Source organism: Electrophorus electricus, chromosome 10 (assembly GCF_041902795.1).
Source record: "Electrophorus electricus isolate QZ-2024a chromosome 10, ASM4190279v1, whole genome shotgun sequence".
NCBI lineage: Eukaryota > Metazoa > Chordata > Actinopteri > Gymnotiformes > Gymnotidae > Electrophorus > Electrophorus electricus.
The window spans coordinates 31,350,886-31,378,694 of NC_137506.1; the positions used below are offsets into that span (position 1 = coordinate 31,350,886).

At 43.5% G+C, this 27,809-nt stretch overlaps 2 protein-coding genes across 7 annotated transcripts; both read left to right on the forward strand.

Annotated features, from left to right (window-relative positions):
- Positions 1–2: 2 nt before the first annotated feature.
- LOC113567540 (transmembrane protein 87A) lies at positions 3–8,636 on the forward strand. 4 transcript variants are annotated; one of them, XR_003409468.3, is made up of 20 exons: positions 3–161; positions 1,150–1,207; positions 1,606–1,706; positions 2,528–2,644; positions 3,521–3,565; positions 3,741–3,788; positions 4,044–4,197; positions 4,303–4,364; positions 4,516–4,699; positions 4,848–4,947; positions 5,237–5,330; positions 5,436–5,507; positions 6,086–6,194; positions 6,298–6,356; positions 6,443–6,546; positions 6,825–6,901; positions 7,191–7,240; positions 7,549–7,689; positions 7,784–7,814; positions 7,932–8,636. XR_003409468.3 is itself a non-coding variant. In XM_026995577.3 (20 exons), exons 1-20 carry the CDS (start codon positions 63–65, stop codon positions 7,971–7,973), a joined length of 1,668 nt encoding a protein of 555 aa, XP_026851378.1. In that variant the 5' UTR covers positions 3–62; the 3' UTR covers positions 7,974–8,636. The 4 variants fall into 4 exon arrangements, 3 of the variants coding, with proteins under 3 accessions (XP_026851378.1, XP_026851379.1, XP_081578178.1); XM_026995577.3 differs by having other exon boundaries at positions 7,549–7,610; XM_026995578.3 differs by lacking the exon at positions 3–161 and adding an exon at positions 181–703 and having other exon boundaries at positions 7,549–7,610.
- Positions 8,637–8,775: 139 nt separating this feature from the next.
- Positions 8,776–24,297, forward strand: vps39 (VPS39 subunit of HOPS complex). Of its 3 annotated transcripts, none has more exons than XM_035532740.2 (24): positions 8,776–9,489; positions 9,781–9,846; positions 9,944–10,008; positions 10,214–10,256; positions 10,434–10,528; positions 11,225–11,323; positions 11,420–11,512; positions 11,664–11,847; positions 15,751–15,871; positions 16,037–16,157; positions 16,813–16,942; positions 17,347–17,489; positions 17,593–17,733; positions 17,840–17,981; positions 19,085–19,171; positions 19,562–19,635; positions 19,933–20,149; positions 20,451–20,579; positions 20,662–20,764; positions 20,871–20,916; positions 21,280–21,429; positions 22,490–22,624; positions 22,838–22,929; positions 23,095–24,297. In XM_035532740.2, the coding sequence occupies exons 1-24, from the start codon at positions 9,417–9,419 to the stop codon at positions 23,174–23,176; spliced, it is 2,631 nt and encodes an 876-aa protein (XP_035388633.1). In that variant the 5' UTR covers positions 8,776–9,416; the 3' UTR covers positions 23,177–24,297. The 3 variants fall into 3 exon arrangements, with proteins under 3 accessions (XP_035388633.1, XP_035388634.1, XP_081578177.1); XM_035532741.2 differs by having other exon boundaries at positions 16,816–16,942; XM_081722051.1 differs by lacking the exons at positions 22,490–22,624; positions 22,838–22,929; positions 23,095–24,297 and having other exon boundaries at positions 21,095–21,295.
- Positions 24,298–27,809: the final 3,512 nt, after the last annotated feature.

Sequence of the window (27,809 nt, forward strand, 5' to 3'; positions counted from 1 at the left end):
CGCGTCGCCGTGCTGTCGTGGGCGGCAGCCAGCGCGTAACAGTGGCGTTGGACCGCGTGAAGATGACATATGCCTCCGCGCTCCTTTCGTCGCTGTTTTTATTGTCGATACGCCGCGCGTTGGCGGTGGAGGTCTCGCTGTGGAACATAGACCTCGAGGTGGTGAGTATCCCCGTGCGCGCTATGGAGTGTTGACTACGCACCCGCTGTTTGTCTGTCTGCCCGTGACAGGTAGCTGAGCCATGCGCGAGCACGGCATCATCCAGCTGCGTGCGTTGTCCCCCTGATGACGTACTACTTCTAAAACTTTTATTTTTTTGAAAGTGTGTTTTGTGGATTATTTCCGCCTCCGATGACGCACGGACCGCTGCCACACAACGTGTGTTTGCGCTCCCTCGGATCTGTTGGTTTGTTTTTGTTTTGTTTTTGTTTTGTTTGAAAGCCGAGTAATCAGGCGTCGTTGTGGCGTCATCGCGTGTGGCGGTTCACGCGAGGTTGGTCGTGCGCCCGTTGCGTCCTATGCTGTCTTACACCTGATTTAGCGTGTCAATATTGATCCCTTCAGCAGAACAGCTTATTTATTAATAACGAAACTAGGCGGCGTCCAGGTTTCTGAAGACCTCTCACCGAGGACAGCAGGCCGTGCAACACACGCCAGCTTCCCCAGAGCTGCTGTGTGGTGGAAGACTATACAGCGATGCTGGGTTAGTTCAGGACTCGCTCAGCTCTAGATCCTGACAGCTAGGTGCACAGACGGCTCCTTTCCCTCGTGCATGGCAGGCTGGCGTTCATTTTAAAAAAATTCCGTCTCTTCTGTAATCACGTAATTCACTTATTGATGCAACTGCTGCTACGATTCTGCAATCTACACATCACATACCTGCTTTATTTACTGCTGGTGACTGTTTGGAGATTAGCAAATCTCCACAGGCCCATAAGCGTTGTGGTTGCCTTCAGTGACTGCACACACAGTCAGTATTAGAATTGTTTAGGACTTTAAAACAGTTCTACTTACTTTTGGCATATAGAACATTTTAAAAAGACTTTGTCAGACATGGTTATTAAAACTGGTTGAAGTAATAAAGATGTTATATAAACAAAAGCAGTTCAAGAGAATTGTTAAAATTCATTGACATGTATCTATTTTCAGCAAAAAGATGCCATTTTTCATAAGACCTTGTATGCCAACACCACAATCTACATGAAATGTGAGTTCTTGATACGTTTTTTTGGAAATAATCTCTGAAAAGTTTTTTTTTTTTTTTATTAAAAAAAGAATAATCCTGATGTTTTAAAAGCTGATTTAGATGTAAATCTACACACTTGAACCTGCTTAGTCTAAGCACATCAGTAAAACTGATTCATATAAAATAATCTGGAATCTGTTCAGAAATGATGTGCTCCTGGTGGCATTTTTATCTCAGACAGTCTACCGTGAGAAATAAGCCTGTGCCTTTAAAAGTATCAACCTTAAAAATTAACTTCTCTATGGCCTTAAATTGATCATTTTGTTATTCCATTTCCTATTCCAACGGAGCCCTGCGTTTTGTGTGCTTGAAACAGTGCATTGTGGGTAATTGCAGTCTTTTTTTTGGCGTGCCTACAGTCCAGGGAAATGAGGCAGCGTGTGAAGAAAAGAAACTGGCCTTTAATGTTAGTTGGTACCTGCGCTCCTCCATCTGCTATAATGAAGTGTTCAACACCCCCGTGAGTACTGAGCGCGTCTCCCACTCTGCTCCTGTAAAATTAGACCTCTGCTGTCCTAGCCATGTTGGGTATGGGGATATATGTGTGCAACCCCACACGTAGTGGCAGATAGAGCGTTCAGGTGTATTTGCCCATGGGGGGGGGGGTGGTAAATTGCTTTTGTCATTCAGTTCATAATTGATATAGGATAATGCTACAGTAAAAATAAAATCATGGCCATTGTTATTACAGTGACCTCTCTGAAGAGTTTGTGGGGTTCTCTTAGCCTCTGCACACACTTAAGAACAGACATCCTTTCCAGCTGTGGACTTTGTGGTTTCTTAAACTTAATATGTTAGATATTCACGTTGAAGAGCAAAATGCTGAACGATAATGTCGCACTAAAGGATTTCACACGTTTGCTAGAAGGCAATGGTAGGTACTTTGGCTGGGTATTGATGACACCATCTCAGATAGGAAGGGGGTAGCTAAGCAAATGTTTGAGAACTGGGTGTGGAGCTCTTTTGAGGACGGGTTACCTTTCGTCAATCTGTTAAAGGCAAAAGTCAATATTTACATTTGTCTGATGCTTTTATCCAAACCGACTTGGTTATGACCAGAGCAATTGAGGGTTAAGGGTCTTGCTCAGGGCCCAACAATGGCAACTTAGCAGTGGTGGGGCTTCAACTGGCAACCTTCTGATTACTAGTCCAGTACCTTAACCACTGAGCTACCCCCCAAGTTTTTTTAAAATTGCAAGTCACAGATGTGAGTCCTGACTTCCTGCTGGTGGATTTGACCCCGTACACCCTTTTCCAACGCGTCTCTTCTTCTGTGAGTAGGACAGCACTGCACTGAACATGTTTGGATGGGACCACATGATGAAGGGGAACTGGACTGGTCTCTTCAGCCAGGGATATATCTACTTCGAGAACTGCTCCTCTCTCTTCAGACCCAAGGTCAGAGGTGGACACGTTTGGCGGAGGGACTGCCACGCTCATTTGACGAGCCTGAAACTCCAACCTACAAGAAAGTGCTTAGATCCATATGTTTTTATGAAACCGTTGATCCTAAAAGATACCTCAGGCCACCCTCAGAGTAAAACTGCAATACTGCTGCTATATTACTGTTATTGCTATTATTAGTAGCGGTGCCATTATTAGATTCGAATGATGTTGGTATCAGGTACCAGTGTTAATTTTAGGATTCACGAAGTCAGAAATGTGAAGGCTAATAATTCTCATTTGGTGATTTATTTATTTTTTGGGAGTTTTGCCACTCTGCACAAGAACTTTGTTGTGGAAACGTGAGCTGTTATCACACCTGTTCACCTGTAGATGCTAGAGAGTGTGTAGAGTTGCTTCGTATTTTGTGGGTCTTTGTATAGTTGCTGTGTAGTGTCTAAAAAGATGCACTGTACACTTTTTAGTGTGATAATGTAGATGGAAATGGAGATTTCCAGTTTAAAGAGAGTAACTCTGCTATGTCATGAAGAGATTTAAAATGATTCTTATGCAGTGCAGGCATAATAGCGTCTCCAATCGCCCTGTATGGTCTTCTGCCTTGGCAAAGTGAGCCTGTGTTAAATTAATCATTGTCTAACTGCCAATATTTTTGGCATATTTCAAAAAAAATTTTTTTTTAATACTTGTACCTCTCAGAAAGCCAGGTTTCTGTCTCTCCTTTTGCTGTAAAGGTGATGAAACGCAGACATTTCTCCCATAGCTTTTTTACCAATTTTTAGCAAGTGTGCCAATACTTCTGGCAGCCACTGTATTGGGAAACCTGTTCTAAAGGTTTTTTTTAAAATTTTTTTTATTTGATTTGTTTTGCAGGTTTATTATAAGGAATTTCAGCCATTTCTAATGCTCAAAAATGAAGTAAGTTCCCCAGAAATCTTCAATGTTAAAGATTTTGTTAATTTCACATAGCTACAAGCTAAACGTATTTACAGTGTAGGAACCTGATTTCTTGTTTTTTGTATGAATTGACATTAGCACTGGAAGGAAAGCTATTGTGCACTGTCCTAACCAGCTTTAAAATGTCTGTTAATAGGGGGACAAGGTTACAAACCAAACAGCACATGTTCTCAAGGATACACCGGTGAGAAGGTTTTAATGTCATCTTCACATTTCAGCCCCATCAGTGTAAAATGTAACTGCTACTTTTGCTAATCTGTGAATTAAAAACATTAAGAAATCATGAGCCATACTAAAGCTTTAGCCATTAAAAGTGTTGGTTGAGGTAATCAATAGGCTTTGATCAGGCCAAGAAAATTGATTATTCGTGCTGAATGTTGGTGTGTAATATCGGTTTTGGAGACGTTTGTCAGAATGTGTTTTGTCCTACTCCGTTCAGGATATCGGTGCAGTTGCCAGGTCATGGGTGGACAGTCCCTACATGTTTATTGTGAAGGTCCAAGAGGATCATCGTCCTGTTGCCAGTAGAGAGCGCCGAGAGAAGCAGGAGGGGGATGTGACCCATGAGTCACAGGTCCCGTTTAAATTTACAAGTAGGACACGTTTGGCTTTCGAGCAGCCTTATGTTTTTTAAAAAATGTTCTTCTGCGGTGGCTTCTTATGGTCTGCTAAGCCTGTCTGTATGTCTGTGTTTGCAGTGACGGTAGAAATGAAGGGCCCACGCGAGTACTCCTCCCCTGCAGACTGGCCACTAATGATGGTGTGTACGGGTCATCTCGAAACACGAATGCTCTTTCTGAAGGCTATTGGTACCACGGTGCTACAGTGTTCGAAATTCCAGAGATTTAAATGGGCACCATGGCAATGAGCCCACCCCAGTAGCAGCTCTGAAGTCAGCCTGTTTCCCACAGTTCTTCATGGCCATGTGCATCGTGTACGTGCTGTTCGGAGCACTGTGGCTCCTCTGGATGGCTTTGTACTGGCGCGACCTGCTCCGCATCCAGTTCTGGATCGGCGCTGTGATTGTCCTGGGCATGTTGGAAAAGGCCGTCTTCTACTCCGAGTACCAGAGCATCAGATACCAGGGAGAACACAGTTAGTCGCCTGACTGGCATTTTCTGATACAATGCCGGGCACAGTTAGACGCCTGACTGGCATTTTCTGCCCTTTGGGTTTATGGTGGTAGTTGGATTTCAGTGGAGGATTAAGATGAAATTAAAGGTGCAGACCTTCTTGATTTCAGACCAGAGTGCTGTTATCTTCGCCGAGCTGCTGTCTGCGCTGAAGAGATCCCTGGCTCGAATCCTTGTAATCATAGTCAGTCTGGGCTACGGCATTGTCAAGTGAGTACTGCCGTCTCGTTAGCGACCCGTCTCGTTAGTCACCGAGTCCATGCCGTCATGGCGACGGCCTGCAACAGACTGCCCAGTTTGGTCTGAGGATCTCAAACATATCACCCCAAAGCTTTTTTTTTTTTGGGCCACTGTAATATATTGTTTTTTTTCCAGCTAGACTGGTAGACTTTAATGCTTCCTGAAAGTGGTCAGTTTACATTTCAGTGAGTAGATCGGGACCTAAGGTGTGCTTGTTTCCTGGCTGTTCTGGAAGTTTCTCTGTGTGACTTTGTGCCAGGCCCAGGCTGGGCACAACGGTACCCCGGCTGGTGGCAGTAGGTCTCCTCTATCTCCTCTTCTCCGCCGTGGAGGGCATCCTTCGGGTCACAGGGGTGAGAACTTTCACGATTGAAAACATTTTTTCTTCCCATAAATAAAATGTGTTGGTTTCTTGTAGAACTCAAAACACTGCCTCTGTGTGTGTTTCTTTTGTGCAGGGTTTCTATGGCACAGTGGCTCTGGTCGCTAATCTGAGTCTGTCTCTTATTGATTCCTGTGTCATGTGGTGGATATCCTTTTGAGGAGGCAGACGTCTGTCATACTTCAACCAAATACTGTCATGGAGTAATATTGATAATATTGGCTTTTTCCAGGAACAATGATGTGTGTTCTTGTGTGCACTTATGTGTAGAAATGTGAAGACATGCTTAGTGAGAATGGGAAATATTTTTTTCTTTTGTCTTCTAATCAGCTTTAGGTGTTCTTGGAGAGATGTGTGTTTTGAATGCTAACATGCTGTCATATTGACCAATTGACATCGAACAATGTGAGTGTAAGACTACTTTTATCAGAAAGGTTGACTGCTAGCCGTCCATCTCGGCAGTCCATGGTGGTTTATTTTGAATGATGCGGTCGTTCAAGGTTGTTTTTACTGTTATTTCACATCTATTTTTAAATGTTACTTCAGGAGAAACAGTGATACTAGTATAACAATGAAATGATGAACAACACAGTGACTTTTAATTGGGATGTTAGTCAGTTTTGAATACGGCCTCCGTTTTGTGGTTTGACCCGTCGTTTCACACACTCCCCCCCCCCCCCCCCCCCACTACAAAAGTCGACCTGTCCTGCTCCTTAACCAGCGCACATCTTCATCAGCCTGTCTCACACAACGCGGCTCCTCAAGCTTCGCCGGAACGTGGTGAAGCTCTCGTTGTACCAACACTTCACCAACACCCTCATCTTCTCGGTGCTGGGTAAGACCGGCGCCCGCCTCCACGAGGCAGAGAGCTTAAGCGCGCGTGCAACGTGCGCAGGGCCCCACGCTAACGTTCTGCTCTGTGTCTGTAACCCGCACAGCATCCATCATATTCATCATATGGACAACCAGACAGTTCAAGCTGGTGGACTGCCAGTCGGTGAGTAGGATGCTGGTAAGCTTGGCGCTGCCATGAGGTTCTCGGGGCCCCGTGGTCATGGGGATGTGGTGTTCTTGGCTTGTCAGGGCTGGAGGGACCTGTGGGTGGACGACGCTTTCTGGAGACTTCTCTTCTCCGCCATCCTCTTGGCCATCATGGTGCTGCTACGGCCCTCCATCAACAGTCAGAGGTCAGAATCACTCGGGACACGCCAGACACGGAGCGCGCTGGCGGCGTGACACCTTCTGAAACAACTGTGACCCCTGCTGCTGTTGGAACTAGTTCAGAAATATAAATAATAGAAAATACCAAATCTAAATGGTTCCTTCAGGCTCCTCCTTAAGTGGTAGAGGTACTTTGACAGCCATGTCTTCTAGTATCTAATGTTGCTGACCTCTCCCTCTGCTTGTATGTGTATTTGGATGAACGTGTGGAAAAGGAGAAATGAAGGAATTTTCTTTGTTTTAGATTTTCACATTCGCCACTCCTCGATGAAGACGACGAGGAAGATGAGGCAAAGGAGCCAATGATTAATGAGGCTTTTGGTAAATTGGACGTGCTTTATAGATCTTTATGTAAAATGGAAATAGCATATAGATCATTGTCTGCCCATAGGAACAAATGTTATTCTGTGAACATAATTGAAGCTTTTAGCTTCTTTATATAAATAAAAGTTACACCCAAAATGTAATGTAAAAAAAAACACTTAATTGTAAAACAATTTGAAAGTGTGTTTGGAAAGTAGGTATGCCATTTAGAAATTGCAGACTAACCAGTACAGATAAGTTTTAAATGAGGGACGCTAAGGAGGTAACAAGGCTTGTCTTTCTTCAGAGGGCATGAAGGTAAGAGGGGCGAAGTCTGAGATGAACAGCAGCAAAGAGGTGAGCGTGAGGCACACCTGAGTAGCTCATCATCTGCATCCTACCTCGGCATTGTACTCGCTTCTTAAGTTTGTGTGCACAAGTGTTTGGAAATCGTTTGGGGTGACAGAGAGGTTGATTTTTTTTTTTTTTTGCATTTTATTTTCCCCAGACATCATAAATGCATCATTTGGCTCTAAATATCTTTTTTCCCCCTCAATTTTCAGCACATAACAATAAAAGCAAACAAATCAATGTTCTTACACAGACATAACGTACGACACATGAAACTAACTTTATTAATGCCAGTAAACCCTGGTGTTCTGCAGAACTCTCAAGATGAAGAACTGAAGTGGGTGGAAGAGAACATCCCCACAACTGTAGTGGACGTGTGAGTACAAGTCCACCAGGAATGTTCTGACATCCAGTGAAAAATGTCCTGTAGCCTGTGATGACAAAGACGCACGTGTGTAGGTTTAGTTTCTGCGGTGTGGTTTTGCACACTTATGGAAGTGGCTGCTTTTGTTATTGTGCACCTAATCCTGCAACTTCCCTTTCTCACAGAGCTTTGCCCATGGTGTTGGATGACGAGGAGGTAAAGTGACTCGTTCTTTGTCCCGTGTCTCATGAGAAGGGTCACATTTTTATCCACCACCAGTGTCACGACAGACTTGCTGTCTTGTATTTATCTGCCCCCTTCTCTCCCTGCCAGGAACTTATCAAAACCAAGATGGAGAGATCCAAAATGGAGTAGGCTGAGAGATGAAGCAGCTTGATTGTTATTTCACTGGCGCAGACAGGGACTTGTGAAATTGTCATAAATAATTCCACGAAACCCATGTCTGAAAGCAAAGCAAATATTTTTGTTTATGTAAGCACGTCCAATTTTTGGGGGGCCTGCGGCAAACTGTGGAAACGAGTCTTGGGTGTGGAGTAAAATTCCAAACAAAGGTTTTCTGTTTCTTTACTGTTCTGAAGTTTACAGGCTTTTCACTTATTCTGTTGCTGGGAAATATTGGGATTCAAGTTGTGTGGCATACTAGTCTAGCCAAGGAACGGCTGCCTTCACTCAGACGATTACTGAGGACTCGTCAGCCTTTTCAAATATACTGGCAATGCACCCTGTACAATACTGGCCAGGGTTACTTTATTTTTTGCCAAAATTGTACAACTTAGTCAGAGCTTGCCTTTCTTTTTGAGATTCAGGTCGTGTGAAATAAGAGTATGTTTATCAATTTTGCGTGTGGTTTCTGTTTTAAGGGTAATTTGTTTTAATAATTATAAGTTTTGTTTTTGGGTAAAAGCATTTTGTGTGCATCACTTACGTTTTTATATTTTATTGAGTCTTTGTGGGTTTTTGTTTTTTGACTCTCCTCTGGAGATGTAACTGAATAATATTAAAGGATATTTTGTCTTTTATCGTAGTACTTTTGTGCAATCTTTTATGTTGGCAGTGGGAAATGCAGTATTACGGACAGTGTTAAGATACTGTAATAAGAGCATGAAAATGGAACGTATAAGACGACTCGTGAGCGGTGACGCAGGTCACGTGCCCGTCATAGTACTTTGAGCGCTCGAGAAGCGTTTTCTATGCGGACAGCTGAGAGCGAGCGAGCGAGCTAACGCTAACAAACAAACCGTCAAACTCTGGAGCTTGTCTGCTCGGAGTCTGATTATCTTTTGTGATCTGGGGGCCACTTAAGTCTTAGGTTAACAAGTACAAGTTCGTGTCAAAAAATAAAAATGTGGGCTGAAATACCCATTTAAGTAAGCAGTGTTGTAGACATAGTTGTAGCTAGCCAGCTAGCTTGTGGACAGTGGGGCCAAAGTACCCAGACACACTAGCTAACTAGCAAGGTTCGTGTGCCTGCTAGCTCTCCCTGTCTACTTTTAGCGGTTCATTTCTGGTGTTCTCATTTATTCCAGTCGGGGTGTACATGAGGGAGGATGGACTGGACAAATTAACCATTTTAACTAGTTTTGTGCGCTTTAGCGAACGCTAACTAGCCAGCCAGCTAGCAAGCTAAGTGACCAGGTCCCGTGCTGTGGTGCCCTTAGCTCAGTAGCTATTTGGCTACTTGTTTTCGGTCCATCAGCTTCCGTGTTAGTTGGTTAGTTAGCTGCATGTTTCTTCTAAAGTAATGCTACTTGCAAAGCTGGTGTTAAGGAGTTCAGCATAACTATCCACACTGCCGCCATGCACGACGCATACGAGCCCGTACCTATTTTGGAGAAACTGCCCCTCCAGATTGACTGTCTCTCGGCCTGGGGTAAGATTGTTTTTTAAAAGTTAGACATCGATAACATGTTTTGTGTTTGTGTTCATGGGGTATTTCATCCGCTCATAACCCGAATAACTTGCTACGCGTCAGCTTTAGAAGCTGCCACTCCTGTCGCCTTCTTTACGGTTGCATGGATTGTGCAGATATTTTCAATTAATTAAGATATAGATTCAATAAATGCTGAAACTGCGAGCACCTTGTGGAGCAAATATTGTTTCTTATTGTCAGTCAATTCGCTGTATAATAATAATCGTAATACTTTATTGTATTATTATGTAGAGGATTGGCTGCTTGTTGGGACAAAACCAGGGCATCTTCTCCTTTACAGAATCAAGAAAGATGCAGGTCTGAATTTTTTTATTGCATTAAACACTGGAGTTATGACCGTGCTGTATCTGTCACTTCTAATTTAATTTCCTGCTTCATGGTTTTGAACTCTCAGGTACGAATAGATTTGAGGTAACGCTGGAGAAATCCAACAAGAACTTCTCAAAGAAGATCCAACAGGTATACATCTCTCGCTCTCGCTCTCTCTGTCTCTGTAAAGAGGGATCTGCTGCTAAAACAGTTTTGAGGTTCTAACAGATTAAATTTGGTGGGTAATCAGTTAGTCTTTTTTTTTTCTGGCTGGATGTATGTTTCATCAGTGCCAGTGTTGCTTAAGCCAGAGGTGTGTGATGACACCTTTGATCATTCTCTCTTGTGCCATCAGCTGTTCGTTGTAGCCCAGTACAAGATTTTGGTCAGCTTGTTGGGTAAGCTTTGTGTTTTTTTTTATTTTTCTTGCTCAAGCAGATTTATTGAACTTATTTACCCCACTTGTTGTTGTTGTGTGTGTGTGTATGATTTACAATGGACTTGCCTACTGTGCAGTTTTACAGTGGAAAGCATCAGCGGTATGTGTTCACCTTTTTTAATCCCTTTTGTTTCAGAGAATAACATCCATGTCCATGACCTACTCACGTTCCAGCAGATCACTGTGGTATCAAAGGCCAGAGGAGCCACACTTTTCGCTTGTGACCTGCAGGTGCATAAATTCACTCTAAGGAGCTCTAGTGCTGAGTCTTGTGTGACTTCTGAGGTTTGATCAAACGCTCACAGTCTACCTGTTTGTACCAGTAATACCAAATGCAGCTGATGCTGACTCCTGCCTCTGGCACGTGGAATGACTCTCAATCTCAGTCGTGGGACTTTGACTTATTGATTTTAGCACAGTGGAAAGTATATTGGCATTCTTTTTCTTTAGACATAGCTAACATGTTTTGTGTTTGTGGTCATTAAATATATTTGATTTTCTGACAACTTGAATAACGTGTCAGGTTTAAGGTTTAAAAGCTAGTATTTATTTACAACTTTTAGTACTTTTATTTGCTGTAAACACAGTATGTCAAATTAGGTCCCTATGCTATTTAATTCCCTCTTCATTCTCCTTGCTCTTGTACCTGAGCAGGCGCAGGTCAAACTCAGCATACGTTTCTTTTCATGAACAATTTTTCTACCTACCCAGGGTGAATTTTTGTAGTTTACTAGTTTGAAGTAGCCTACAAGTTTTCTGCTTAGCACTAGTCACATGATGGTAAATCAATTAAAGTGAATCAATGCTGCAGATATGTTTTAGCAAAGCTGAAATTCAAATTCAAAACAAACAATTACCAGTTTAGTCTGCTTTGATGAGCCCTGTTATTTTTCAAAACTTAAGTGTTCCTTTTTTTCTTCATTTTAGCAGTCCAGCTCGGGTGAGGCAAAGTTGCGGATGTGTGTTGCTGTCAAGAAAAAACTACAGCTGTATTACTGGAGAGACAGAGAGTTCCATGAGTTGCAGGTTTGTTGGCACTTGTTTAATATCAAAAAGGTTTTATTTCCTGACTTTTTTGTGAAGAAGAATTGGCTTAAGAACAAATGTATTTGTCTTTCATAGGGAGATTTTGCAGCCCCAGATATTCCTAAATCCATGGCTTGGTGTGAAAATTCCATATGTGTAGGTTTTAAACGTGACTACTATCTCATCCGGGTAGGTAAAACAGTAAAGTTATTTATAATTATATGAAAAGATTTTTTATATATATATATATATATATATATATATATAAAAGGCTGTAACCCTCAGCCAGTCATACAGGTGTGAGAAACACCTGGTTGAAAATTCCCTTGTCCATTTCCAGATGGATGGGCGTGGTTCAATCAAAGAGCTCTTCCCAACAGGGAAGCAGCTGGAGCCGCTTGTAGCCCCACTGGCTGATGGGAAAGTGGCCGTGGGTCAGGACGACCTCACGGTCATCTTGAACGAGGATGGAATTTTCCCCCAGAAGTGTGCCCTCACCTGGACGGACATCCCTGTTGCAATGGGTATGATCATACACACATACACAGACACTACAGTCTGGTGTGTTAATGTTCCTCTCTATCAAACCACAGCTAAACCATCAAAACATTAATTTCTTTTTTTGTTCCTCTCATGAATGAGAATGCCTGATGATTTAATATCTAATATCAAAGAAAACAGACCTTGTTTTCAAAATGTATAATAATGATGATGATGATGATTAGTTACATTTATATATAGCTCATATATAACTCAAGGATGCTTTACAGACAGAACTTGGCTTTTACATTTTGTGACTCACTGAAAAAAAAAAGTTTTACACACAATATCCTCTTGACTACCAGGAAAAAAGTGTCTCCCAATTAATTTTTTTAACTTCCCCAATTGTTTGGAAGGCAATGAACATACTAAAAGTTTTTATTTTAAAAATATAACGTGTTCACTACAGTGGACATCTGAACACGCTACCTAATGAAACAGAATCATAATCATAGTAAATCAATCCCAAAGAAAATACCAAGTTGTCATAAGATTTATGATAAAAACTACCAACAGCTAAGCTATTAGCTTATTAGATTGCACTTTGTACATATCTGTAACTCTTTTCTAGTGTTTGTATTTTGATGTTATGGAGTTATGTTTATGGAGTATGATATTTCAAAAAGCAATTCCCTTTCTTTGAAACATAGAGGAAGAGCTTGCACTTTGTACAAATCTGCGACACCTTGATGAATGTGTTTCATCCACCATCTTTGGGAGATGGATGGCCCCATAGTGTCTCAGAGCTGCATTTGGCTGAGGTTTCCACTTTTGACGTAGGGGAGTGTAGTCATCTTCACTCACTGGAGATTCCTACTTGGATCTGTGTAATCATCTGCTCACCAAGGAGCAATTTGAATTCAAGGAACTTCAGTGGTTTCTTTCCCAGAACTTGGCAGTCAGTCTTATACTGAAGCCATGTATTGGTGGTTGCCAAATCAAAAAAATGGACAATTGCACACACTGTCCATTTCTCAGTGTGAGTAGCCATCCTATAGAAACTTGGCATCCTGTCGGCCATGTCCACACCACCCATGTTTTTGTTGTACTCAGCAATTGCCACTGGTCTTGACACCTGGACATACCTTTCTTAGACCATCTATTGCATGTTTCCTGTGGCTCAATGCCATAGGCAGTGGATGCCATGACCACTGGTTTGTTGTCAAACCACTTGATGACAGCAAGTTCAGGATCTCGCCTGACCACCATCTTAGATGCCCCTCTTCCTTTCTTTTTCATGGCCTGATCCTCTATAATGTTGCACTCCTTTGGAATTCTGTTTTTCATGAGAGTTCCTGTACCTCCCAAGCCTTTCTCCATCATGATGTCCAGGAGATTGAAAAGTTGTAAAGAACCTGTCAAAAAACAGGTGGGTTCCTCTGGGAACAATCTCTGCCAAATGAAGGACAGCTTGTTCTCCAATGCCCAATCCCTCTGTGACTCTAACAGTAGTCTTACCTTGGTATACCACAAAATCTAAGACCATACCACTTGGTGTGGCCAAGACAAACACCTTCAATCCAGTCGGCTGTGGTTTGCCTGGTACATACTGAAGAATTGGGCAGCGACCAGTAAATGGAATCATTTGCTCATCATTGGACAATTTCCCTGTTCTAAGCTCATTTAGACATCCTTGCCTCACTTTGTTCAGAAGGGGCCCGACCTTCCACAAGAGGTCTCTGCTTTTGTCCTCATCTGAAATATCAAGGTCACTGACAATCCCTTCCTTCTCAGTTGAAAATACAGAGGAAAAAAATGTAGGTAATAAGTACAAATGTCCACTCTTGGGGAAATTTTTAAACATATATAAGCACTCTCCTATCATTGTAATATATTATTTTACTTTAGAAAATGGTTTAAAAGTGTTCTTATGAGATTCGTATAAAACATGACGACAACATTTCAAGACAAAGTTTGCTCAATGATAATTAATAAGCACTTACTTTTCTTCCTTCCATAAAAGCAGCTTGTGGTGATGGACGCCATTTTCTTTAAAGAGGAAGAGGAAGTTGCCAAAACCCCTATAAAATTGGTATCATTTAAAAGTTCTGAATGTCCTCTTTAAAGAACAAAAGGAGTTAGTGCAGTAGTATGTTTGGTGTGGAAAATATTTAAGTCCAAATATGTACTCTAGTGAGGACAAAATTGAACTGCTGGTAGTCAAGAGGTTAAAGGCCTTCATACTCAAATTTGCAAATTCATTACACAGTTGTTCCTCTAAACAGTAAGCAATAATGGCTGCATGCATTGCAGTTCCTTTATGCTCCAGTAGAGGCAGAGCTGTGCTATGGTTTAAGGAAAGAGGATGTGGGTGAGGAGCAAACAGTTGCTTGTTGAGTTTCCTCAGAGCACCAGCTGTCTTTTCTATTCATTTCATCAGTCTTGACAATTGATTGCTTGTATTACAGAACACATGATCTATGTAAAGGGGGGGGGGACGGGACTCTCCTTGCTTGCAGTGAATATACTTGTATTTTTCTTTTCTTGAGGAGAGCTGAATGTTTTAAGCAGAAGGACCATCAGCTCCTCACTGAAATGGTCATTGCTGGTTCTTGTTAGCTTGGAGAGTAATTCATCGTGTGTGTGTTCCCTGCCTGCACAGTATGTGCCTGACTTCATCAGGATTCTGAAGGGATCTGGCCTCTGTACAGTTTGCCTCTCACTGGGAATGGAAACCTGCCTGTTTTTGGTCTCTGGCTCAGCCTGGGTTTCCTGCCTTGGTCTGAGGGATTTCAGATTCTCTTGTGGACCCAGTTTTACCCATAGAGTTGGGCCCGAGTCCAATACCCTCAGGCTCCGGTTCAGTGAGGTCCCAAATCAAGAGTGCTAATTTTTGTGGGAAGGCAAATAATACATTGCATGTGTGGTTGGTGGGTGTTTTGCTGGTGATCTTAAAAATTGCATAAATTACATCATGTGCAAACACAATTTTTAAGCGAGGCCTTGGTTTTTGTTAAATGTTTTCAGTAGCCACGATGAGTTTGGCTCTAAAATATCTACCAGAAATGTGAGTTGAAATTTAAGATGGCAGAATTAGTCAGTTGAACAAATGGATTTGAGAGCTACAAGGTTAAAAACACTAAGTAAATAATGGCGGCACTGTAGATAAAATTAAATAACTGAGGAAGTTGAGAGAAGATGGTATCGATAATTAAATAAAATGAAGAACAAAGAGGAAAAATGAGCATATAAATCCAAAATGGCATTGCTAGATGGGTTGTATGGATATTTGTCTGCCCTCATGACAAACCGATGGGTTTAAAATACGCTACCGTCAATGTCTCTGTATTCTGCTTTCTCAGGCTTTCCTTCTCATAACAAGACAGTCGCAGAAATACTTTGGGATTGGTAGGACTAACTTACCTCGCAGGTGCTAAATCAAACTTATTGGCAGTTAACACCTTGTATTTTGCAGCCTTAAGCGCAAATGTCCCAAGTTGCATATTCATTGATCCAAATGCACAAAAATCTGCTGCTAATTTGCAATTTTCCTAAGTGCATCGTGTTAGCAGGTCACCTCGGACATTTTCTAAATCTTCAACTGATTATCTGCATTTCAAGCAAGATTTTATAGTCTGCCTTGTTATAGTTCAGTTTGTTTAGTTTTTTCTTCATAATGTGTTTATCAGAGACCTGCGGCTTTTAAAAAAAAATTTTTTAAAGACTGTGCCTCCTCATGTAGGTCATCGTACCGTCTCCTGCTGATTTTTACTATCTTTGGATAATTGTGTTATCTAGGCTAAATGTAAATGAGGCAATAAATATTTGTCAACTATTCTGGGAAGCGGAGTGTGCTGTCAATCTGCCAAAGGCTTCCTTGGGCATTTTTGGCGCCTGTTTTGTGTGTGGCTGCCAGCCTCACCCTCGTCTCTCGTCCGCTGCGGCAGAGCACCAACCCCCCTACATCATTGCGGTGCTTCCGCGCTACGTGGAGATCCGCACCTTTGAGCCCAGGCTGCTGGTACAGAGTGTAGAGCTGCAGCGACCTCGCTTCATCACCTCCGCAGGGTGAGGCGCGTTCTCACACACACATACACAAACAAAGTGTGGTTCCAAAGTTGTGTCCTGAAGCGAGAGCTGGCCCGAAGCTGTGAGCAGCTTCTTAAAGCGTTGTTTTAACACCCTGAAACCTTTTCCCACCTTACTCAACCTGCCTTTTTCTTTCTCTCTCAGCCCCAACGTGGTGTACGTCGCCAGCAACCATTTCGTCTGGCGCCTCGTGCCCGTCTCCATAGCAAGTCAGATCCGGCAGCTGTTGCAGGACAAGCAGTTCGAGCTGGCTCTCCAGCTGGCGGTGAGTGAATTCATTACTAACCAGATCAGTTGGAGAACTCCACAGCACCGCAGACGTTCGTCTGTGGTATGCCTTCCATCAGCGCACGTCTAATCTTAAAAAATCTTTAAAAATTTGCTCCCAGAGTGAATACGCTAGCCGTTTTTATGAATTCTTGATTAGAAATTGTCAATTTCATGTGTGTTATGGATGTGGTACTGACCCATCTGTGAGATGGGAGCTTGTGCTTTTATTACTTAAGGTTTGATTCTGCAAGTGATTGGTTAGTGGTAACTCAGTGGTTAAGGTACTTGACTTGTAATCAGAAGGTTGCTGGTTCAGGTCCCACCACTGCCAAGTTGCCACTGTTGGACCCCCGAAGAAGTCCCTTAACCCTCAATTATTCAAATTGTACTCAGTAATAATTGTAAGTCAGTTTTGATAAAACCATCAGCTAAATGCCATAAATGTAAATGTGATTCTGATAATTATCTTCAAACAATCAGAGTGAATAAAATTGGTCACATCTGTTTTGTTAATTTTGACCTGGTTGGTTTCAGCACTGCGTGGCGTCAGTGTTTTCGTAGAGATTTCTGACGGCACGCTCAAAGCCAACGTAGGACTGTATCCAAAACCCACGTCCTCTTTCACCACTTTTTTTCCCCTCTCCTCTCAGAAGATGAAGGACGACACGGACGGCGATAAGAGACAGCAGATTCACCACATCCAAAATCTCTACGCCTTTAACCTCTTCTGTCAGAAACGCTTCGACGACTCCATGCAGGTTTTTGCAAAGCTTGGCACAGGTAAGGACGGGTCACTGGTCGATAGCAAAACCTCACATTCCTGGTTATTTTTGTATTGGAAACACGGTACAAGATTTAGAGTATGTATTATAAACATCTGGAGTGAAGTTGTGGTAATTTAATAATTAACACTTGTTAGTTTGTTTAGATTATTCTAATGCATCTTTTATATATATATATGGGGCAGCGTTGCGCCAAGTTCATCATTACTGTTGATAAAATAGTTTATCTACTTTCATCCTACTTGATTAAAAAGTGGCGTTGTTACCACCTCACTAGAGGAAAAGTACAGTTAAACTATAGTTAAACACTGTAACTGGTACACACTTTACTGTTCATTTGTGATGAGTCTCCCAGATTTCTGGTCCTTGTGATGCATATGGTTCCTGCTCCCTCTGTTACAGATCCTACTCATGTGATTGGGCTGTATCCAGATCTGCTGCCCTCTGACTACCGTAAGCAGCTGCACTACCCCAACCCTCTGCCCGCTCTGTCTGGGGCTGAGCTAGAGAAGGCCCACCTGGCTCTCATTGACTACCTAACACAGGTGTGGTTCGGCGAGCGCCTGCAAAATAAGCCTGTTAAGGATTTTTCACGTTTGCTTTTTTCTTTAAATCTACTAACGCGCCTCTGTTTTTTTTTAAATGTAGAAACGGAGTCATTTGGTGAAGCAATTGAATGATTCTGATCCCTCCACCACCTCCCCACTTATGGAGGGCACGCCCACCATCAAAAGCCGCAAAAAACTGCTCCAGATCATAGATACCACCCTGCTCAAATGCTACCTCCACGTAAGACCCCCCCCCCGCGTGCCTCACACCGTCACACGGGCTTTAAGTGTAGCGAGAATCTGGCGTGACCCGAGATGCCCGTTTTTGTTTCCTGTGGTGTTTCTAGACCAACGTGGCCTTGGTGTCGCCCCTCCTGCGTCTGGAGAACAACCACTGTCATGTGGAGGAGAGCGAGTACGTGCTGAAGAAGGCCCACAAATACAGCGAGCTCATCATCCTCTATGAGAAGAAAGGCTTGCACCAGAAAGGTATGCTTGGCATCATGCACTTCCGACGCTCCCAGACGTTGCTGTCCCTGCGGCACACGAGTCGACGCAGAGCACAAGCAACACTCGTTTTGGCTTCAAGTGCTCTCAGTGTATTGAAAGGCCAATGAAATCCTAGTCTTTTTTTTTTTTTAGCACAACCACTTATCCGTCTGTGAGCCGTGTAACAAACCATACAAGCTGCCCGAGGTTGAGCAAGTGTGACCTTTGGGTACCCTACACTTACGCTGCTGCTACGTTTCCAGCACGCTCAGGCTTGTCTAATGCCGCAGATTTTAAGCACATTCTAAACATGGGCAGGATAAAAGCAACACATTAGATGTGGAGCAAAATGCAACATTCTGACCTGGAGCTAGAGGTGGGAGGAACACTGTTATAGTCACCGAGTTCATCACATGCTTTTCTGTCCGTAATGCAGTTTTGCTCGGTGCTTCCAGAACACGGGGTCATTGCATGTTCCATAAAAAACAGTAGTCACGCTTTCAGAGTAAATCTACGTAGTAACAGGTATCTCACTGGATGGCTCCGTTCTGCTCTAATTTACATAAAGATGGCACTGCTGTTTTGCATTGTGCATGGTATTCCGACTCGCCTGAAAAACTAAATATTGGACATTGTTTCATGATATTAGATTTTTGCCGTGTCTCTCATTGATCAGTCCCATGTTATTTCCCCAAGTGCTTCACGGAGACTTTGGGCGTTTGTTCAACTCTCCTGAAGGCCGAAGCATTTTAAACTAATTTAATTGTTAATTGTGTTTGGTAAGTATTCAGCTGTGCCCTTGTTTCCTAGGAGTGTTTTTAATCAGACAGCTGCGGCAGGCTGTTCTAGTGATGTAATACACTACAGACAAGCCAACCTCTGATGGCCCTCTCTCTCTCTCTCTCTCTCTCTCTCTCTCTGTCTGTTTCTTTAAGCCACAGTGTTCTCTGCCTGTTAGACTTGTGTTGCTGCCAAGATCATTTTCCATATAAACACATTTGCCATAAACCTGTCATGTCAAAGATGTCTATGAAATAGTGGTGAAGGGTTGAAAAGTCTCTTCTTTTTTATAGCAGTGGTGTAAATGCAATGGTGACATTTAGCTCTGCAGGTCCTGCTGGATCAGTCCACCAAAGCCAACTCCCCTCTTAAGGGTCATGAGAGGACCGTACAGTATCTCCAGAGACTGGGTGAGTGTGTGTGTGTGTGTGTGTGTGTGTACACCCACAGCCAGACACACTGCTGCCAGCTTCAGTCACTCCTCACACCTGCTTGGGGTATACAAACCACCTTAGCCTCATTAGTTTGGTTTTGATGTTTGTTTGCTTAAGGACGTTCCCAAGGCATCTGGAGGTTTACGGGGCTGAACGCATGCTTCCTTAAGTGCCGTCTCAAGTTTGCAGGGCGTCCGCTCTTTCCCGCCAGCACTCGGGGGATGACTCACTAACTCGTCCGTTCTCTTGAATTGAAATACGAGCTCAACACGGTGTTAATTAACTTCTTGGCCCAGTAAACAATATGGTCTTTCCTCTCCGCATGTTTTCGCTCGCAGCCTTCTCAAATATTCTCTCTCCCACCAGGCACAGAGAACCTGGGAGTCATCTTCGAGTTCTCCCCATGGGTGCTGAAGATGTGTCCGGAGGACGGCCTGAAGGTGGGAGCTGAAATCCGAGTCATCCTCCTTGGTTGTTGATTTTTTTTTTTTTTTCCCTTGTGCTATTATGCTTCCGAGGTTTTGTTGTTGTTTTTTAAATTCATATAAACTTAAAACAACTTTTTGGAGCCTTGGAGATGCATCTCTCAGCTTTATTAAGTATGATTAAGTATGATTGATTACTTTTAGACAATATTATGAACTACAGCAATTGCGCAAAAATCATGAAATGCCATAACCCTTTGTGTAGCACTTGATGGGTGTTTGGTAATTGTCTCCGCCGTGTGCTGGTAACAGATTTTCACCGAGGACCTGCCAGAGGTGGAGTTGCTCCCCAGAAATGCGGTGCTGGACTTCCTGAAGGAGGGCTTCAAGGAGCTGGCCATGCCCTATCTGGAGCACATAATATATGAGTGGAATGAGAGCGGCCCAGAGTTTCACAATGCGCTGGTCCGCCTGTACCTGGAGAGGGTGCAGGCCCTGATGAAGGAGTACCTCAACTCCCTGCCAGAGGGTGAGCGCTGCCGCCGCCCACACTAGCTGCCTGCCAGGCTGCTGCTCTAATGAGGTGCCAGACATGGCTTACCGGAAGCGTGTTCTGACTACGGCTCTCTCCTGCGCGAGAAGCAGAGAAAATATCATTTGGAAGCGTTTCAAAGCTTTTTTAGAATTGTAACCCAGAGCTTGTTCTTTATATGATGTTTAAATGGTATGTGAAACTATAACAGGAAGTGTGCACTATATCTTGCATGGTTTCTTTGCCCGGCTGCCCTCTGTGAATTTCCCAAGCTATCTCCCGTTATTCTCACGCGTAGGCGTCCCAGCTGTGGCTGCGGGGAAGGAGGATGGCGAGCTCGGAGAGTTCCGAAACAAGCTTCTCTCCTTTCTGGATATTTCCACCTGCTACGAACCGGAGAGGCTAATCAGCAACTTCCCGTTTGACGGTGAGTGGCCTCTATCTCCGTCTCCTGTCTCCGGTGATATGCTCCAATCCTGACGGTGCCGGACGGCCTCTCCTCCCCTCAGGTCTGTTGGAGGAGCGCGCTCTGCTCCTGGGTCGCATGGGCAAGCATGAGCAGGCCCTCTTCATCTACGTGCACGTCCTGAAGGACACGCACATGGCAGAGGAGTGAGTACGGCCCACCTGCGACCTCTGCACCCGCCTGTTCGCCGTGTGCAGCATACGCTCTCCGCGACGCTGATGTCACTCTGACTGGCATTTTCTCCCCTTTTAGGTACTGTCACAAACACTATGACAAAGCGGCAGATGGCAGCAAAGATGTAAGTGCAGTGCCTTAAAGAACGCAGGCGTGCGTACATGTTTGCAAAGGTGTTTGTTTTGTTTTGTTTTCTACACACTGGCTAGTTTATAGAGTTTGTCTGGTTTGTCACTTTAAGCAAATTACGTCATCCGTTAACATGTTGAATGTTTCCACAACTTGTTTTCTCCCGTCTTCAGCCACGTGTCAGCGTGAGGTTCAAAATCCAGGGATGGTATTAGTGAACTCACTAATATACACATCTCGTACATGCTTTAATTTTGAATAAACTGTTTTTGTTTTTTTTATTCTGGACTCGGACAATAGTCTTAATCTGCTTTTGGAAAACTCTTCTCCTCATGTAATCCACACTGTCCCGGTGCAGGTGTACCTGTCCCTGCTGCGCATGTACCTGTCCCCTCCAGATGTCCACTGCTTGGGTCCCATTAAGATGGAGGTGTTGGAGCCCCAGGCCAACCTCCCTGCTGCCCTGCAGGTCCTGGAGCTGCACCACAGCAAACTCGACACCACCAAGGTGAGGGGGCTGGCCGGCCAGGCAGACGGGCGTCACAGACGGGGACTATTTTTAATCCAGCCATTTGGTCTGGGAGCTCGGTTCTGCCCGACGCTAAACAGGAGCGCAAGTTCGGGGCTCCGAGCGCGACCCGTCATGCCCCATGCCAGTCTCGATGCGCAGTGCCGCTGCCACACGCCTGAGACGCAACGGGAACGTTTTACAGAATTTGACAAACGCTGCGGCGTACTTCACACAAAGCAGACATTTATCTTCTCCAAACAACATTGGTGAATGAGTTATTATTATTATTATTATTATTATTATTATTATTATTTGTAATCTGAGCATTTCTTGTCCTCACTTGTTGCTTAGGCGGACGTTGTTCTAATACACAGTAACGTAGAAGTATCTGAACTCTTCAGTGTGGGTGTTCCATAAAAGCCCCCTACACACACACACACACACACACACACACACACACACACACACACACACACACACACACACACATATACTTACTTCCCCTCAATCTTTCTCATTTATTATTATGTGATGTCACTTTTTATTCCCCTTGGCTGATGGCCCAAGGCCTGTCTCACCATGACCGCATGCAGTGAAGGAGAGACCACAACTGAGGGCCGGGGGGCGGGTGCTGTCTGTCTGTCTGTGTGTGTGTGTGTGTGTGTGTGTGTGTGTGTGTGTGTGTCCGCGCAGCTGATTTAAATCCATGCAAACCATCATCTTTCAGAGCTTTATAGCCTTTTGGAGCAGATAAAAAGGATGTTTGTTTTGGTGTGCTGCTTCTTGATTTGAAAGTATACGCAAGTTTCATTAGGTTGTAGTTGAAAAACTTGTGTAGAGAAGCCAATATAAGTGTAGCCTGGTGTTTTCTCCTAATCTGCATTTTAATAGAAATATCGCATAAACATAAGTATGTTTTTCTCTGGCGACCAGCCAGATATGTCTCCCCCCCCCCCCGCCTATCTCCCCCCTCACTGCTATTTTGGGTTTTATACTGTGAAATCCTCACTAATTTCACCACTGTGTAAAGCGTGTCCCTTCTCCTGCCCTGCACCAGGCGATAAACCTCCTTCCAGCCAACACTACGGTTTTGCACATCCGTGTCTTCCTGGAGAGCGTGTTGGAGGAGAAGGCACGGAGGAAGCGCTACGACCAGGTCCTCAAGAGCCTCCTACAAGCGGAGTTCCTGCGGGTGCGTAGCCGCGGGGAGGGGGAGGATGCACGTGTTGCACGAGCTCACGGCTGCCTGCAGGATTCTACCGTACTGCGTCAGTTGCGCGGTGTGGAGTGTTTTTAGATGATACGGTGCCGTTTTTTACAAGCCATCGGCAAAGCCGTAGATATGGTGACGTGATTGGCATATCCTCACCGTGTGTTTGATCTAAATGTGCGTCTGTGTTTGAAGGTCCAAGAGGAGCGAATCTTTCATCAGCAGGTCAAATGTGTGATTACTGAGGAGAAGACCTGTCGTGTGTGTAAGAAAAAAATCGGGAACAGGTATGTCTGTTGTTTTAAGGCCGTTTTACTTTTCATGTATATCCTTAAAAAACCGAGGCTTACCTTTAATGAAAGAAGATCGCTTGTAAAGTGCTTACTAACGTTGGACTTGCGTTATGGAGGGGTTGAGTGATAATTGTGCTGATCTGTCTTGAATCTCCACAGTGCCTTTGCCAGGTATCCAAATGGTGTAGTGGTCCATTACTTTTGCTGTAAGGATCGCAGTGTGTGCCCCACTGAGCAGTGAGATGACCCCTACCCCCAGCTGGACATCACCCACTGCTGCAAAGACGCTTGTGGTGCAACGCTGTGAAGGTCCTACCGGAAGAAATGCCAGACTGGGTCGAAAACTATCCAGTCCAGTTGGTATAACGGAGGCATCGTGGGGACAGAATTACCAAACCTTGGACCGGTTTACTTCTCATGTCTGTACAATAGCTGTGGACAGAGACGCGACAGTGCAAACATGGTTGCTGTTGTATTTCTGTCCGTGAAGGCGCTTGTCAATGCACAACACATACTGTAGACATTTTTTGCTTTCTTGTGAGGAAAATCTTAGTCTCTCCATCTGTCCTTGGTTTCTTTCTGTCTCTTCAGTTTTCCTAGAGTTGTGTCTCATGCACCGCTCGCATGCCCCGTGTGTACAACGTAAAGGCTCGTGTTTCTTTGCCTGTCAGTGTTCTCGTTCTGTTTGTGAGTGGGTGCTCTGGTTTGGAGCGGATTAGTTGGAGGAGGCTCTGGTCTGAAGCGGCAGGGCTAAAGGCCGCACCGCTCTGGGCGGGCGTCACACACGAGGTGGTGCTGGACTCTTTGACTCTTCTATTTTCCCTTCTCTCCCACCCCCCCAGTGTATTCTGTTCTTTTCCCAGAGTAAGCCAACCCTTGGGTCACAGTACATGTTTCTTTTTAATCCTTTTGTTGTTGTTGGCTGCTTTTATTCTTCAGAGCTGCTGTTCTCTGATCACTGTAGCATGGCACTTTCGGGCTTCTGTTTCACTTAATTTATTCTTAACAAAGAACTTGCTGTGCAAATGCAAAGTCACTAATAAGTGCAGTTTGATAGCATAGGTGTTTAATAACCGCTCACCGATGGAATGCAGCCTTAGGGGAACCCATGCTCTGGCTCGTCACTGCAACCCTAGCGGTCTGATTTAACCTGATCAGATATCCGTCAGCTCAATCTTCCCTGGTTCTCGTGTGATGACCTAGACTGTTTTGCGAAAGCGGAGCTGATGTTTGGCTGCTTATGTTTTGTAAACAGTGTGATCTGTACGATATGTACGGGTTTAAAGAAGGTTGATGTATAAATGATATTTTATGTATGACTTTGGGAGATGTGTTAATGCTAATAAACATGCGTCTTATGTACCACGGGGTGTCTGGTTTAATTTTCATTCATACATTTTACAAGCAGATTTATGACAAATATACTACATGTCCATCATCATCTACCGTTGCCTGTTGGCTAAAGAGTTGAATTTGTTGTCATCATTTTGGTTTCTGTCACGCACGTTTCCCCACTACGACTTTGCCTGCTCTCAGCTTGGTGTTTTTCCTCTGCTGATGTATCTACCTACTTTCTCAAAGCTGACAGTAAGCAGGGCTGTGCCTCTGTGTTGTACGTCTCTCTCTAATGGACGTTCATGCTAATTCGAGGCAGTGGACCCATCATTCCCGGGCCTCTTGCCGCACGGTGGGCCTGCCAGCAAGCTTCACAGTGCTCCGTTTCCACCGTGCCACAACGGGGACTGAACCTCCACTAAATTAACCCGCCTCCATGAAAATGGCTCCTCCTAGGGTGCCCTCAGGTCAGAGCTCGCTCGGTCAGCTGTGACGCTGGCTAACTTTACGCTGGAGTGTGCAGGACAGGTTTTGGTTGTTACATTCGGGAGGCAGATGATGCATATTTATCTATTTATAAACAATCTTTTCTTTTTCTTTTTTTTTTCTTTTTTCTTTTTTTTTTTTTGTCTCTTATTGTGTATTGTGTTTGGAGACTTCTGTGTTCAGGAATGTTCTTTGAGCAGGGCAGCAGATACAGACCTGTTTTTGTTCTATGCTGAGTAAGGCTTGAAGTCTGAGGGCTTTAAACTTTAAACATTCTCTCCAGCACAGAATTCAGTTTTTCTTTTTTCCTTCATGTGCGTAAACAAGCTGGTGTGATCATTTCCTGCGTTCAATATTTACTTTAAAGTATTGCAGTGTGTTCTTTAAAACAGTTCAGCTCTTGATTACAGCTTTTATCTTAATTTACTCTTAATGTCTTTTGTCCTTGATCTCTGCCTTTCCCCATCTAGGTTTCTAGGTTGTCTGCAGACACTGGGATAATAAATTCTCTTAATCCAAATTGGGTAGAACAGTTTGTTTTATTTTGTCCATTTGAAGTCTGGTGCTAAAATAATAAATACCATGAAAAAGGAGTGCTGTTCAGGCTGGTAATTGTAGACTTGTCTGTTCCCTTCTGCCAGCCAGACTTCAGGTTGTGGATTTTTTAATTTTTTAATTTTTATTTTATTTTTTTTAAAGTATAGCCAAAGTGGACAAAACCCTCGAACAAGGACATGTGTTCTTCACATATCGCACAATAAACCAAACTGTTGCATGAGCAGAACCAGCACCCATGTTGTTTCTGGACTACTGGCTGCAATGCATCTTCTCTCCTTTAGTCTGCGTCGTGAACATGTAAATGTAGGTGTTGACTAACAAACACACTGGTATTTATCGTAGGATGATGTTTATTGCACTGATGTTGACTGTTCCTATGTTGACTATCTCTAGTAATTGTTTATTACACTGATTGTTGTCCGTTAGAGTTTATATGTATTTTGTACTTCATCAGCAGTGATCCCTGTATTCTACAGTATTCTTGTTCACAGGTATCTTGGACTCTAACCTACTGTACTGGCTAGGATGATTTCTATGAGGAAATGACAAAGCACTTTTGTAAGTCGCTCTGGATAAAAGCAAAAGCCACATGCCAAAATCCTGTCTGCTCTCTGCTTCAACCCAAACTAACTAAAATCCCCAAGAGAGGCTTGACATCATTCACAGTGACCTCCCGGCACTGACCCACACCTCCTTCACTTTGCTTTTCCTCCATCCACAAGAGACTACAGCTCCTACACAGACCATCACAACACGCCTCGAAACATTCAAGTCAAGAGTGAAGGCTGTGTCTGTAATTATCAAAACAAGGAATTGTCAGCACTCATTTTTTCCTCTTCAGATCAGTGGGCCAGTTATCATTAGGGCTGAGCAGTTTGTGAGATTGGAGATGTTTCCTCTGGTCTCTAGCTCTTGCAACAGTGAAAATATTCACTGTCCACTGTTATGGAATTTGGGTGTTTCCACTGTTGATATACAGGAATTCTGTCTAAGCTTGGAATTTGCCTGTGTGCTTGAGCAAGACAGGAAGATCTGTGCCGCGGTTATCTTTGTTTCGCTACTGTCTGGGAAATCAAGGTTTTAGAAGCTGAACCCGAAACAGGAGGAGGGCCTCCGTCAGGAGTTAGCAGGTTCATGTGGTTCATTATGTCTTTAAGGGCCAGATGGGGTCTTGCATGCGAAATGCTCCACTGCTGTCTTTTAGACACTTTCTTTTCCAAGTTGGATCTGCCTAAATGCAGTGATTATAAATGTTTGCAGAAGCACCTAGCAGTTGTGTCTGTCCCTGTGTCCCATCATCTTTTCACAGCGCACTGCTTTGCTGAAATCATATGGTTTAGGGTAAGACGTCGGTTGAAACTGCTTTAATAAACAATTACCTCAAGCAGGCATATGTTAATTGAGCCAGGAAGAGAAAATGGTAATTCCTCATTATGAAGTCATGGGGTAGCACAGAAATGAGAATATTTTTTTTTTTGTGCAATTATTAGCTACATGTTGAATTATGAAATTGCTTGTGACAATGGAAGATGCTCAATGTTTAACTGTGACATGGTTATCTAAAGTAAATTATTGCATGTTTGCCAGCTCAACTGAATGTCTGTTACACCCATCAGAAAAATAAGTGCATCATTTAAACTTTTTTGAAGGTCAGTCTTCTTGTGGTGATGTGACGTCAGGTTTTACATAGACGGTTTACTCCACTTTAATGTAGGAAGAAAGACACTGGTGGCATGTAGGTGATAGCCTTTTAACAATCACAATAATTAATTTTACAAATGTTCAGTGTTTTAAATATCTTTTTAAAAACTTGGCAAAGGTGTGTCTGATGTGGCTCTAACAGCTGTGGGGTATTACAGGGCCTTTGGAGGTGGAGTTACAATGATCTCATATGAAAAAATAACTCAAAAAGAGAAATCCCCTTTCACATTGAGTCTTAATCTTTGAGGATTCGTGTGTAATCTTCCTTGAATCTGTAGGAGTGGCTGCATCCTGGTCTGTAGATGTTTTCCTAACACAAATCTCAGCGTTTGTCATTTATAAGACTGGCGCGCAGCAAGCCTCAACAAGCCATGAGTCTTGAATTGGATCTGCTGCAATGAAAAACTATGTATGAAGGAAGAAACCCATGAATCCCCCATCATTGTGTCATGTGATTGGCCAGAGGCGAATCACCTTCTCATCTGACACACCCCTCCTGCCAGGGCCTTGTCTCTGCTTGTCCAGGGAGCATATGACGCCAGGCCAGCAGCACGTTATTGAATATTTTAAAGGGAAGAAAAAGACAGAAAATACACTAGTCAGTAGCCTACTCCCCCCCCCCCCCCCCGCCCCCGCCCCGAAAAGGACCATGAAACTTTACACACACCATTTAGTGCCACTGTTTATGAATCTCTTGTTATATGAACATAATTCACTGTGTATGAATAGAAGCTCATGTCTATTCTATTAAGTTATTAGTAGTGGAGCAAAGTAATAGCATTAGGAGCCAATAA

Excerpts from the sequence above, each read along its gene's own strand:
- LOC113567540 (XM_026995577.3), top strand. The coding sequence starts at position 63 with ATGACATATGCCTCCGCGCTCCTTTCGTCGCTGTTTTTATTGTCGATA. Across the intron at positions 4,700-4,847 it reads CAGATACCAGGGAGAACACA|ACCAGAGTGCTGTTATCTTC; the intron begins GTTAGTCGCCTG and ends TCTTGATTTCAG. Across the intron at positions 5,508-6,085 it reads ATTCCTGTGTCATGTGGTGG|ATCTTCATCAGCCTGTCTCA; the intron begins ATATCCTTTTGA and ends TAACCAGCGCAC.
- vps39 (XM_035532740.2), top strand. The coding sequence starts at position 9,417 with ATGCACGACGCATACGAGCCCGTACCTATTTTGGAGAAACTGCCCCTC. Across the intron at positions 15,872-16,036 it reads CGCTTCATCACCTCCGCAGG|CCCCAACGTGGTGTACGTCG; the intron begins GTGAGGCGCGTT and ends TTTCTCTCTCAG. Across the intron at positions 19,172-19,561 it reads ACAGTATCTCCAGAGACTGG|GCACAGAGAACCTGGGAGTC; the intron begins GTGAGTGTGTGT and ends CTCTCCCACCAG.